At 37.8% G+C, this 14,591-nt stretch overlaps 1 protein-coding gene across 3 annotated transcripts in view; it reads right to left on the bottom strand.

The window, feature by feature from the left end:
• Positions 1-14,591, bottom strand: part of CTNND2 (catenin delta 2) — a 1,041,823-nt gene that overhangs the window by 140,212 nt on the left and 887,020 nt on the right. For all 3 annotated transcript variants that reach the window (XM_047768122.1, XM_047768109.1, XM_047768114.1), the window contains exon 15: positions 6,381-6,554. In XM_047768122.1, coding sequence (XP_047624078.1) covers positions 6,381-6,554 — 174 coding nt within the window. The remainder of the gene's footprint in view (positions 1-6,380; positions 6,555-14,591) is intronic.

The following is a 14,591-nucleotide window of genomic DNA, read 5'->3' as shown; positions in this document are numbered from 1 at the left end:
TTTGGTTCTGAATTGGTTTTGAATGATTGATTTTTCTCTTCATTATGAATCACATTTTCCTGTTTATTCGCTTAACAGTGTTATTTTCAACTGGATGCCAGACATCCTTAATTTTAATGTGTTGGGTGTTGGATATTTTTGTATTCCTATAGGTATTTTTAAACTTTATTCTAGGATGCTGTTAATTTACTTGGAAACTATTAATCTTTCTGGGTCTTACTTTTAAGATTTCATAGGAAAGACTGGAACATTATTTAGTCCAGGGCTAATTATGCCTCAGGACTGAAGCAAGACTTGAGAGTACTCTACCCAATGATGCACAAATTATGAGGTTTTCCTGTCTGGCTCTTGGGATGCATTCCTGTGTACACACCAAGTTTCATTCTGTCTAATAATCTCAGGAGGTTGTTTCTTCAGCCTTGGGTGTTTCCCTTGGACTGACACAGCTCATATCGGAGGGGGATTCTGCATATTTCTAGGGTTCTATATGTGGCTTTCTCCTCTTTGGTGCTCTGTCCTATGAGCTCAAGTCACCTTGGTCTCCCCAGATTCCCAGTTCCATCTCCTTATCTCAGAGAGTGTTGAGCTCCTTCTGGGTTCCTAATACTTGTGCCATGGTCTGGAACCTCTCTCAGATAATGAGCTGGTACAATCATGGGGCTCACCTTATTTACTGTTTCTCAGAGATCACTGTTCTTCATTGTCTAGTGATTAGTGTTTTTAAAAACCATTGCTTCATATATTTCTCTGACTTATTGTATATCAGCTGGAAGTGGAAATTCCTCATATTTAGCATTTCTACAATCTCAGAATGTAGTTCTGTAATGTAAGGCTTTGCTACTCAACGATAATGATGAAAGTAAAGGCAAACTATCCAAAAATGGGCTTACTTGATAGTCAGTTTGGATACATTTGGCATGGTATGACACAGGTGCAGTCCTGGCAATCAGTACTACGTACTGGGGTCTTGGAAGAATCTGCTCAGTATTACGCGATTAGAACTAATGACCTGGTTGACCTTGCTCCACTGTCTCCTCCAAAAGCTGGGCCTATCCTTGTCCTGCCTCAGGCTAGTCATCATGTTCAACTGAGTGTATTGTCTCTAGGAGCCTGATGATTGGGCAGAGTCCTCAGATAATCTCTGCATTTATTCTGGCTGAATTTCTAACCCATTAGGCATGATGCTTTATGCCCCATTTTCATCACAACCTTTCAGAACTCCATTTCTTTTTTTTTCTTTTTTCTTTTTCTTTTTTTGTCTTTTTGCTATTTCTTTGGGCTGCTCCCGCGGCATATGGAGGTTCCCGGGCTAGGGGTCTAATCGGAGCTGTAGCCACTGGCCTACGCCAGAGCCACAGCAACGCGGGATCTGAGCTGCGTCTGCAACCTACACCACAGCTCACAGCAACGCTGGATTGTTACCCCACTGAGCAAGGGCAGGGACTGAACCCGCAATCTCATGGTTCCTAGTCGGATTCGTTAACCACTGCACCACGACGGGAATTCCCTAGAACTCCATTTCTTGCATTTAAACCTTATGCTTTATATAACACTTAACTAGGACAAAGATCTTTGTTTTAGACCATGATTTTTGCTTTTATTTGTTGGATTCCACTAATCCACTCTGGTTCACTTTTACATGATACACTAATTGCTAAGGAACACTAAACCCAGTGCTCCTCTCAAGGCTGTCATCCCTGTCCCTAGGGACAAGTCTCAAATTTCCTAGTTCTCTTATTTTTTATTCATTTGGGCCACATGGCCAGAGATTTTGTTTCCTTCTCACTAAACCTATGTTGCAATCATATGACTTCATTAAATATTAACAGATTAATGTCCAAGTATCTCTTCATTCTCTTTAAACATAAATGGGCTTTCTGAGAATAGTCACTTTTTAGGGAGAAAACTGACCACAAAAGATACTTGAAGCATCTGGCTTAATAGCAAGTATAGATACATTTCTATAGTTCAAGCCCTGAGTTTTCACGAAGTTCAATTACAATAAAATGGGAGTCGAAAGAGCATTCATTCACATTTTGGAATTTTCAAACTATTATATCCAACCATTTTAATATTCTGTGATAAACAAAATCATCATACTGTAAATGAGAAAAAGGTAACTGAAGTCCATGTTAGCTATGAAAAACATTTCACTTAGCTTCTGCCATTATGTTTCTCTCATGCTCATAAACCAAGTAATGACTGTTTTAAAGTTTAAGAAGTGTTTGGAGCCATTATGAAGGTCTAGCTTGCTAGTCAATTTGACACAGAAAAAGAGTGTGCACGATCCTCCCATAAAGAGAAGTTATTGTTTCAGATGATGAAGTCTATAATAAGCTCTCTCCATGCACACTTCTGGTGTTTTACCTTCAGATTTCTGTGTTTGGGTCATAAAAGTTAAGGACACTTAAACATGCCGCTAAATTACAACAGTTGCTATAAAAACACTTTCTTAGAATCCTAGATTTCAGATGCTAATGCTGTCCACAAGAAATCTGAGGCTGTTGTGTGTCCTAAGTCAATCTTATAACTACTCAGTTTTGTTTTTTTTTTTTTACATTGAACTTTTTAAAAGTAAAGATTTTTTTGTTTGGTTTTGGTACAAGTTATTCTCTCTTTCATTTTTCCTTTTTTTTTTGGCCATGCCCCTGGCATGTGGAAGTTCCCAGGCCAGGGACTGAACCCGTGCCATAGCAGTGACCCAAGCCACAGCACTGGCAATGCTGGATCCTTAACTCACTGAGCCATCAGAGAACTCCAAATTATTCTCAATCTTTAAAAAATTACAACTATCAATGTTTGGTTTAATGAATATCATCTCAAATCATTCCCATAGATTATCTATCCCTTCTCACATATTCCCTTGTCATTTCACATGGTAAATGATAAAATTGAACAAAAGCTGATCATGATAATGTGATTGACCTTTATACGTGCTTTTGTGATGTTGATTTATGTTGGTCCAGCTATTCTGCCTCTTTCTCAGTAGTCTCTACTCTATTAGGAATAGAAAGATTTACCAAGTCAATGCCCTCTGGATATGTGGGGATAACTCTCTTGAACTAATGATCAGGTTTATGCACTGAAAACAGTGAGATGTTATTGCTGTAAAATATTGAGAAATTTTATCGGACATCCTCTGTAATTCTCATTCTATAGCCAAAATAGGAGATAATTTTTGAATATCAAAAAGTATAAAATCAGTATAAAATAAATTAGTATAAAATTTGGGGTTAATAGATGCAAACTATTGCCTTTGGAATGGATAAGCAATGACAGCCTGCTGTATGTCACTGGGAACTATATCTAGTCACCTACGATGGAGCATAAATGTGAGAAAAAAGAATGTATACAAGTATGTGTGACTGGGTCACCTTGCTCTACAGTAGAATATTGACAGAATACTGTAAACCAGCTATAATGGAAAAAATAAAAATCATAAAAAATAATAATATAAATTATAAATTTATTACTTTGTTACTCTAAATACCTAAATTTCACCAATTTAAACAGAAAGTGCAACACTGCAGAAATGGTGGAACTGGGTAATGCTACTGAAATCTGTATCCGGCAATACATTGATGAGTCTGGAAAAAGAGAAGAAAACAGCTCTTCCACAACTCTTTTCTATCGATTTTACATCATAGTGACTGTATATTCCCATTTGACTCAGAGACCAAATAGTCATAAAATGGGACCATCTGATGGTCATGATACGTGCTATTACCTGCCTAGTGATTAATAGATGTGTATAAATATAAAAGACTTATCTATAAGAAAGACATTTGGACATAGATACAGATTCAGTTAAACACTTGTGTTTGAGCAGTGGCGTACAAAAAAAAAATGGCCCTTTGTTTCTGTGCTCATTGAGACCTTACAGACCAGATCTTCTAGAGGACATTCATAGTCACTCGACAAAGACTTGCATAAATAAACGAATAATTGGTGACACTGATCCTTAAATATGGTGTTGAGAAGTGCTACAGTTCTTGGTATGTACCATGTCTTTTTTTCTCCAGTGGCTTTTAAGATTATCTCTCTACTACTGACTTTGAATAATCTGATTACAATTTTTCATGTTTCTGGTACAGAGTTTCTTGAGATGCTTAGATGTGTGAGTTTATGGTTTTCATTAAATTTGGAAAGTTTTCAACCATTATTTCATTTTGTTTTCATACTTCTTTCTCTCTCTTCTTGTTTTGGGCTCCACTGATACATGTACATCATGATATTTGAAGCTCATCGATGCACTATGATGAGCTTTTTTTTTCTTTTTTCTCTGTGTTTCATTTTGCACAGTTTCCAACTGCTATTTTTCAAATCACTAATCTTTTCTTCTGTAATGTCTAATCTGCTGTTGATCCCATTCTATGGATTTTTCATTTCAGATGCTGTGTTTTCAACTCCAGCAGTTTTATTTATGTCTTTATCAACTTTCCATATTTCTAATTAACTTTTCAAACCAATGGAATATAGAGTTTAACTTTTAAAGCCAAGGTTGAAGTCTTACATTCAAAATCTTCTGAAGCTCAAAGACATTGCTTCATTTTTAAGTTGTTCTTATAAGAACCTAGGTATTTCTCAAGGAAAATAATAATTTGTAAGAAAATCAAAAGATGGCAAACTTGATTTCCCACTATTTAGATGGCTTTGCCCCTCAGTCAGACTCAGGTCTGAAACCCAGGGGTTTATCTTCCCATGACCTTCTAGTCTGTCCTCCAAGGCAGGGTGCTGGGTAGGGACTTGCAACAACTTAGCGCTCTTGGGTATATACAGTGACAACCCCCTTGGCCTATGACATCCTGCTGCCATCTTTGCATTCAGTGCTGTGACCGATGAACATGATGTGGGGTGAAGCACCATGCTCTTCTCAGCTTAAAGATGATGCATCTGAGACACACTGAAGTGTTATACTTTCCCCAGGTGCACAAAGCTCAGAAAAGGTAGAGCATAAGTTTGAATTGTGATTTGAGTCAAAGCCTCCTGACTTTAGAGGGAGGTTAATGTTAAGGAACAGTTCCAGGAGGTGATTTCCATTACTATCTCTTTTCTAGTTAGGCAAGGCTCTCCTCTGGAATCCTGCCTGAGACTCTACCTTTGAAGCTTTCCTTTGGTTAAAAGCAAGAGAAAAATTCACTTCAAGACCAGCTGAATCTGAATTCTTAATGTACAACATTAGTGATGTTCTATGGGCAGGGATCAAGGAGGATAATTATGCTCATTCCTAAGACTCTTGAGAGAAGGGAAAGGGCTGCCATGCATGAGTATGGAGCCAGTCCCTGAGAAGTGCAATCAGGGCCTGGGTCTCAAAAGCTGGGGTGTCACACCCAAGAAAGAAGGAAATGCTGCAGCTGAGACTGTAGCAATGGGAAGGACAATGGCACAGAGAAGGGACAAGAGGCAGATATTGGAAGGTATAATAAGAAGGGAAGGTATTGTTATATAATGATGCTGAAACCAGTATGTGTAGTGCCTACAGTACTGGGCTTCTGAGAGTTATGTATAGCTATGAGTCTATATTAATATTGTTTTGAAGAAAATCAATGGTTAAAAAAAAAGAGTGACTTGTGAATATCCCCAACCCCAGGCATTGATTGATATTAAATGAATGGGAAATGGCAGGCAGTGGTCCAAACTCCCTCTCTTGATGTTTCCCCCCATGCCCTCATTCTTTTAAGAGGTTACACTATTTTGTGCAAGAAGGCACATTAGTTCATGTAACTCTTAGTGACCAAATGCAACTGTTTTATCGTGAATCCTTTTCTAATGTAAAAGAAGGTCATGGAAATTTTCTGTGAGAACCAACAGTGTGTGTTTATAAAAACCCAGAGAAAAAGACCCTCCAAATCTCTGCAAACCATACATTTGCTTTACTTTTACATTTTGCCAAAGATAACCAACAATACTATTCTTCTCTGTAATTTCATAATTTAAAAATGCAAGAGGTTCTTTTCTTTGGGGATAGGACCAGCTACATCATTACAGGATTCACAGGGGTTTTTATATGAGCTGTTTGGGTAACAGCTCCCTTAACTGTTAATGACAGTGCTTTGAAAAGCCTCAACTTGTCATAGTCTCCCCTGAAAATCAAGTAGCTTGGCTATACAAATAGAATGAAAGGCATGTCACAGCCTCTTCAATGACTGTTCTTACATCTATTCCTCTGTTTTGTAGCAATCTTGGAGGACCCCTGAACCCTTAAAAAGAATTAAAAAAAAAATACCTTTCTATGTCCAACAGTTCAATGTAACCGGCCTTTATCTAATATCTTCAGAAACTTTCTTACAATTACACTTCTCAAAATTGGACTTTTTGTATTTTCTAAGGACATTCTCACAACTCCAAATTTCTCTTTTATTGTAATGAACTGGTCATACCTTCCAGCTCCCTGCAGCCAAGTTCTGCAGGGCGCCTGCTGCCCCTTCCAGCGTGTCTGCATTTGAGCACTCAGAGAGCAGTGTGAGGTAGGGTTTGACTATTGATGGGTGCCACAGCATCTGGATCCCTTTTGGTGGTTCTGCACAGTCTGGAAGAGGTCCTACTCCATCCCACTGGTGGAAGAGAAATGAGAGAGTAAACATCTTTAACATTTTTAACACTTCTCAACATTGCCTTCTGCAAACATCAAAGACTAAAACAAAAGCAGGATGTCCTGACATTTGGTGAACATCTACAGCAGGTGTCTTGACATTTGGTGAACATCTACGGCATTAGAATCAGGGGACTGCCAAAAAATGGGAGAGCCATTCCTGCCCACCAAGAGCTTATGCTGGAAGATGGAGGGGGTTGGAGCATGAACATGAGTGAATGTAACTGGCAGTAGATTTGGATATGTGCTCCGAGAATGAGCTTAGCACACTGCTTTAGGAAGGAAGGAGAAGAGAGGGGTTAATTTTGATTGGGCAGGGTGGAAGAAGGCTAAAAATGGGGCAGCATACTTTCCAGTAAGCATACTTACTATAGGCACAGCATAGACTGTTAACTCAAATACTCTCAGTTCTTCGTTAATAAGCATTAACTGTGATAAATTCCTATACCTCTTGTAACATACATGTTTTGTCATTGCATCTATATGCATAAAACAAATGACAGAACAGACAAAAGAAAGAAACCTGTTATAGTTTCTTAGATACACTGACATGAGCTAAAGGCAAATTTTGATCTTATAGAAACTCTGATATTGGATTGGAATTTAATCTAATAAATAACAGGAGAAAATGTAATTAACAATTAACTACACATACATTTAAAATTATGGATTATATGGACAAAGACATTGGCAGAGCCTTAAAAATGATAGTTATGAAGATCATGTAGCAATCTGGATAAATGTTTATGATAAAAATTAAACAAAGCAGGATGCAAAGTAGTATGGGGTTTGTATTTTATACCAAGTAAAATATAATATGAAAAACATGTAATGATAATAAACACTTATTAATAAAGTGTTTACATCTTTCTTTTTTCTACATTTATACTTTTCTATTATTCTTATAATTTTAAAAAATGTTAGAAGTTCCAATGATTCTGATCTTTGATCACACTGACCCTTTTCATTAAAAACAAAGGCAATAAATATAATAAGGGTAGCAATAAAGTAACATGTGTAAAAAAATTCCCATATTCATTTTTGAGAAAAATCACAGTAAAACAAAACAATTAATTCATAATATTAGAATGGGAGTATTAAGTTTCTTAACTGGTTATTTGTGTTTATTAATGATTGCTTTTGCTTAAAATATAGTCTAAATGATATTTATATATCCCAATCTTCTCACAGATACTTTATGTACATATATATGTGCATGTGTGTACATATATGTGTATTTATATATGAAAACAAAATTATATTTCAGAATCTAAGTTCTTTAGGTCTGAAAATTTACCTGGAAGAAAATATAGGCTTGTAACACAAATAGAAGTGTTGATAAAAATAATAAAAAGTCATTTAACAGTCACAAATAATTTCAAGAATTCCATCATTTATTTTGCAAGAGTAGAACTAAAAATTCACACCTTTTTTTCTCAATTATGATACAGCTTAAGTCAAGGCTAAAGCACAGAGATGAATGACATGCCATGGATGGGTGATGGACATCCCATGAAAGGTCATTTTCAATGAGAGTGTTGCTCAATCTCAATATCAGAACAAGGACATTCAACATGGAAATCTTCCTGTTCTTTCAACAAAAACCACTTCTAAACCATTCAAGGATGACTTGCACCTGTGCAGCACCTATCAATGAAACCAGTCTAACTCTTTTAGTTTTATTTATTTTTTTATTTTTTGGCCACACCCACAGCATATAGAAGTTCCCGAACCAGGGATCGAATCCAAGCCACAGCTGTGACCTATGCCACAAGGCAATGCCAGATCCTTAACCCACTGCACTATAGCAGAAACTCCCACTCCATCCCTTTTAAATACACACACACAAAAAAAAAAACTGAAAGTGAACCAGACTAATCACATCGCTCCTGGTTCATGATTTGAGATTGACTCACTGCACTGGATAGAAAGATAGAACCAGGCAAAGAGAACAATCATTTTATAGGTTTGTTGACTTCAATTAGAAAGCAAGAGTATTATTGGCCTCTCAAAGGAAACCAGCTGGGGACATTGAATCTATACACTAGTGCAAAAGGAAATGGAAAATTACCTGTTTTTTCATTGTTTATGTTGTCATCTCCTTCAAATGTTTAAGCTATCATTTTCATAAAAAGATTTAGGAGTTCCTATTGCGGCTCAATGGAAACATATCTGACAGCATCCACAAGGATGCAGATTCGATCCCTGGCCTCATTCAGTGGGTTAAGGATCTGGCATTGCTGTGAGCTGTGGTGTAGGTAACAGATGTGGCTCAGATCTGGCATTGCTTTGGCTGTGGTGTAGGCCAGCAGTTACAGCTCTGATTTGACCCCTAGCCTGGGAACCTCCATATGCTACAGGTGCAGCCCTAAAAAGACAAAAGGAAAAAAAAAAAGCTTTAGCTTTCATACAAAGATATAGAACTCATCATGGATGAAATTTCTCTCTCAGCTATGAGTTTAATAACATGAAAGGTATAGAGAAGCACTATTTTGCTTGCTTGTTAGAACAAATGACAGACAAACTATCAAGATAAAAAAAAGCTGTTATCATTTGCTGTGTTTCATCTTATTCTTTTTTTTTCTAACTTTTGCACAATAAAATAGGATAAATGGCTAAATCAGTAGACAATTTTCTTCTTCTCTGACATGTTGATCTAAGTAGCTCTTAATATCTTTTATTACAATTCTTTCTTAATGGCTACAGAGAGAATGTGAAGGAAATAAAAGGAAAACTGATGTGAATACAGACAATCTTTGATGGTCATGAGAGAAGTTCAAAGGGGATTCTCTGCTATTTCCCAATGTTGACAGCACCTGGCACATCAATACAAAGAAAAAAAAAACACCACTATTTCAAAGCCAGTCAGTGTATCCTGCTTTTATCTGAGTACTTTACTCAACTTTCATTGAGTTAATAGGGAAAGAAGTATCAACTGTCCATTAAAAAATATTTTCATCACCTGTAAAAGACCAGAAATCTTCTTTAAGAAAGAGACTTTAAGAGTTGTGTAAACACACTTGATGTCATGTTGCCTAACGAATCAATAGCAACAGAGCTATAGGGCAATGGTGACATCAGGGTCAGACTGATGTGGTTGTAGAGAAGCAAACTTTTAATGCCAACTTTCTAGAGCTAGGAGGAGCCGTGAAAAATCATGGGATATGCAAATTACCTTGATATGATAAATTTCTTTTACCAAATGGAAATATGTCATTTATAAATGTAAATACAAGGGGCACTGATCCCAAAATTTCTTCAAAACTGGCACATGGCTTTAAGGTAAGCAGTGACTAAATCTTTTAACAGTCGAAACACTGATTACCAGCTACTTTGTCCTAAGAACACAAAACCAGATCTATGAATAGGCCTTATACAAGCCATGTTTAATTTGGACTCTATCTCTAGGACCAAATATTTTCTAAGAACTTGAAATATGGAAATAATATATATAAAAAAGCAAAATATTGTCATGTCAGGAGGGAGAACTTTCTATGTAATAAAGACAAGGCACAACCCAGGCTTACACAAACACACACATTTACATATATAATTATCAGATTATTGTCCATTATAGGGTATTATAAGATATTGAACATAGTTCCTTGTGCTATACAGCAAATCCTTATTTCATATAGTAGTTGGTATCAGTTAATCCTATACTCCTAATTTATCCCTCCCCTCCCCTTCCCCCTATAGTAACCATAACTTTGTTTTCTATGTCTCTGACTCTGTTTCCGTTCTATATATAGATTTATTTGCATTTTTTATTAGAGAATAGTTGATTTATATTGTTGTGTCAAATTCTGCTATACAGCATGGTGACCCAGTCATACATATATATACATATGTTCCTTTTCTCATACTATCTTCCATCATGGTCTATCTCAAGAGATTGGACATAGTTCCCTGTGCTGTACTGTACTGTTTTTTAGATTTCACGTAGAAGTGATAGGGTATGATATTTGTCTTTATATGACTTACTTCTCTTAGTATGAGAATCTCTAGGTCCATTCTTGTTGCTGCAAATGGCATTATTTCATTCTTTTTTATGTATCAGTACTTTTCTGGCTTCAAATGTATGACTGCATGACTAATATCAATCAAACAAATCAGTGAAGTTTATATCATTCACTTTCTTTAGAATAGATTTACAAGGAGATCCTGCTGAGTAGCATTGAGAACTTTGTCTAGATACTCATGTTGCCATAGAACAAAGGGTGGGGAAAAAATGTAATTGTAAGGTATACACGTAAGGATAACTTGATCCCCTTGCTGTACAGTGGGAAAATAAAAAAATAAAAAATAAAAAAATAAAATAAAATAAAATGCAAATCTGTTCATTCAGTCACTAGTTTAAAAAAAAAAAGAAAATATGTATTCTCTCTCTGAGATGGTAATGGTTAAACCTTTTTAAAAGAGAAAGAAAGTAACGTGCTCCATGATAGAAGCCCAGGGGCTGCTGAAATTTGGACATGATACTTTTTGATGTGGTCATGGTCAGGGAGGGCGAGACACACACTGGTCACTGTAGGAAATGTCTGCTTAGGAAGAAAATCCCAAAGCTGTGGGAATGGGCCAATGTGTGGGTTTAAAAAAAGAAAGAAAGTATCTTCTTTTTAGACTTGCTTTTTCATACTTTTGCTTCTCCTTAGGGCTTCAATCTTACTTAAAAGATTTCTATCTTAGTTGGTTTGATGATGGGATCATGGAAGCCATTTGCTCCTTATACAAAGAGAGATAAGGATAAATATAAGAATGCAAAGATATCCACAGTTTACAGAGAGACTCTGTAAATGTGGGGCTCTTTAGTGAATGGCAGCTCAGGAGACAAGTCTAATTACAACATCCATACAAGACCCTGGGGAATGAGAAGAATTAATTACCAAGGGAATTTTAGCTCTTCCCCCTGGAGAGGCTTACAATTGCCCTGGCTCTGTTTCCCAAGGCACTGGGCTGGGTATCACGGAGATGCTAACAAGTCTTTCTCACCTACAAGGAAGAAGGATTTGCATTTGGGGAGAAGTGTGATAATACACAATTCCTTTCACATATGTCACAGCACTCCCGTCTACATACTGAAAAGGGCTCTCACTGCTGTATCTTTGGAACACAAATAGAAAAGCCCTCTTCACTAATGCAATGAGTCTCTATTGCCTAGATTTCTTTGCCAAGAAAAAAGCATGACAGTCTTAACATGTGTGCAGGTTATACATTTTCTTTGGAAGGGATTTCAGTGAAATCAACAGGCCAGAGATACTGCAAGGGAAAGGAGGTGGGTCTGCAGTGACAGGAAAACATTCTGGTTTTATTTTATTTTACTTTTGTTTTTAGGGCCACAGCCAGGCTAGGGGTTGAATCAGAGCTACAGCTGCTGGCCTATGCCACAGCCATAGCAACAAGAGATCCCAGGAGTGTCTGCAACCTATACCACAGCTCACGGCAATGCTGGAAACTGAACCCACTGAGGCGGGTCAGGGATAGAACCAGCATACTCATGGTTACTAGTTATGCTCATTACCACTGAGCCACAACCAGAACTCCTAGAAAACATTATAATTTTAAAATCCCACTCTTGCTTCCCAGCTGAAGTCACACATCACAGAATGTAGGAAATGTCCATCAACAGATGAAAGGATTAAGAAAATATGGTATATATACACAATGGAATACTAGTCAGCCATAAAAAAGACCAAAATAATGTCATTTGTAGGAATATGGATGGAACTAGAGACTCTCATACTAAGTAAGTCAAAAAGAGAAAGACAAATACTATATGATATCACTTGTATCTGGAATTTAACATATGACAGAAATGAACCTTTCCACAGAAAAGAAACTCATGGACTTGCAGAATAGAGTTGTGGTTGCCAAGGGGAAGGGGAAGGGATTGGGATAGACTGGGAGTCTGGGGTTAATAGATGCAAACTATTGCATTTGGAGTGGATAAGCAACAAGATCCTACTTTATAACACTGGGAACTATATCTAGTCACTTGTGATGGAGCATGATGGAGGATAATGTGAGAAAAAGAATGTATATATGTGTGTGTGTGTATATATATATACACACACACACATTACATATATATTATTATATATTATATAAAATACATGTATATATATTATATAATACATGCATGTATATATATGAACTGCTTATCTTATAATACATGTATAGATATATATATATGAGTGACTGGGTCATTTTGCTGTAAGGTAGAAAATTGACAGAACACTGTAGACTAATTATAATGGAAAAAATAAAATCATTAAAAAAATAAAAAACGAAATGGTAAACTGGCAGGGAATGTTCCCTCAGGCAAGGGTTTGGTCAGATTAGGCTACAGCTGGTTCTAAGTATGTTGAAAAGCAACACCCTAAACACAGTCCATCGCTCTGTTGGCCACTTTTGCTTGACTTGGTTTAAATAGCAGTTACTAAGTGATTTTGCACTGACAGCGTTTTACTGTCAGGTCCTGCTACTGGGAGGAGGGGAAGAAGGATGAAGGGAGGTAGAGGATAGAGGTAATGGTTATTAAAACACTCCAAGCAATGGTCAAAAGCCAAAAGATAAATGATTTTTGTTGACTCTTGGGAATTTTTAAGAAAAGGATAATGCAGGTGTCTGAATTCCCCTGGGAGCTGTTCAGGAAACTACAGGGATGCTGAGCCTGAGGAAGGAGCCAACAGAGGTGATGGCCAATGAGCTCTTTTCACGTGGCACATGTATCTCCAGGGTCTCCTTGTAGAAGATCTGGGAGATTTTGCATTTGAGATTAGAAACCTGGATTAAAGGAGAGGTCAGCTACGGAGTTTCCTGAACAGGACATCACAACAAAAGAGATTCAGGGCTAGCCTTGCTGGTTCACCTCCATGACTGTGTGGGCATGCATTCCTGAGGAGGCGGCCAGAGGGAGGATGGTGATGTTGCCACGTCCAGAAATGGGCACAAGGAAGCCACTGTGCTATGCCCATGGCAGAGTGTCATCAAGGCTGGTCCACACCATCAGTCATCCTGATGGAACCTACTGGAATACCATGAAGTCTTATGGAGAATTCTCTTTGCTCCTAACTTCTCATCCACATCCAAGGAAACCTGGGCTATGACCAACCCCATTACCTGCCTTTTCAAGGGGTGCTCTGCCTCCCGTAGCGACCTCCTTCAGGTAGTCCTGTCATCTTGCCTGTCTATATCTTTGACGATACATCCCTCAAAGATAGTCTAATACTTGGTTTTCCAACTGGGGCAGTTTTAATACCCAAGGAGACAACTGGTAATGTTTGGGGACATTTTTCATTGTCACAACTATGGAAGGGAGTCCTGTTGATCAGTGCTATTGAGTAGAAGCCAGGGACACTAATAAACATCCCACAAGGCACAGAACAACCCTACAACAGGGAATTCTCTGGCTCCAAATGTCACCAGTGCCAAGATCGAGAAACCCAGGTCTTGCCAAGTAAGACCCAGGGTACTGACGGATGGCATGCAGTACTGAGCAGTAAAATTTAAATACCAAGTAAACGAGACACCAAAAATAGAGTGCTAAGTCTGTAAACTCGTTGACAGTGGAAGAATAGCATTTGTAGTGGAAGAGATATATTTTATAGGAGAGGCTGGGTAGAAGGATGAGAATGTCACTCATTCATTGGGAGTGGCAAAGAAATGCCACTGCACAGGATGGTGCTGCCGTGATCTTTGCAGGCACATGCGATTTATTGCTTCGAGGACATGAAACACCATGTCTTGAGTCACCAAGCTCTTGGCATATGGTGAGGTGACAGCAGAGTGAGACTACACTGCAACCAGCCGTGAGGGACGAGCAGCAGCCGAAATCAGCAGATGGTTAGGAAATGGTATTAGGCAGGAAATGAGAAAGCATGGTTGCTAATAAGAAAATGAAAACTGCCTGGAAGAGAGAAAAACAACCTGTGATATTGGGAAATGAGGACGTAAAGGCGTCACAAATGTCACAAAGGGCAGCTCCATCAAGTGATAA

The sequence above is a fragment of the Phacochoerus africanus genome, chromosome 1 (assembly GCF_016906955.1).
Source record: "Phacochoerus africanus isolate WHEZ1 chromosome 1, ROS_Pafr_v1, whole genome shotgun sequence".
NCBI classification, from domain to species: domain Eukaryota; kingdom Metazoa; phylum Chordata; class Mammalia; order Artiodactyla; family Suidae; genus Phacochoerus; species Phacochoerus africanus.
This window is presented reverse-complemented; position numbering and strand designations above follow the sequence as displayed.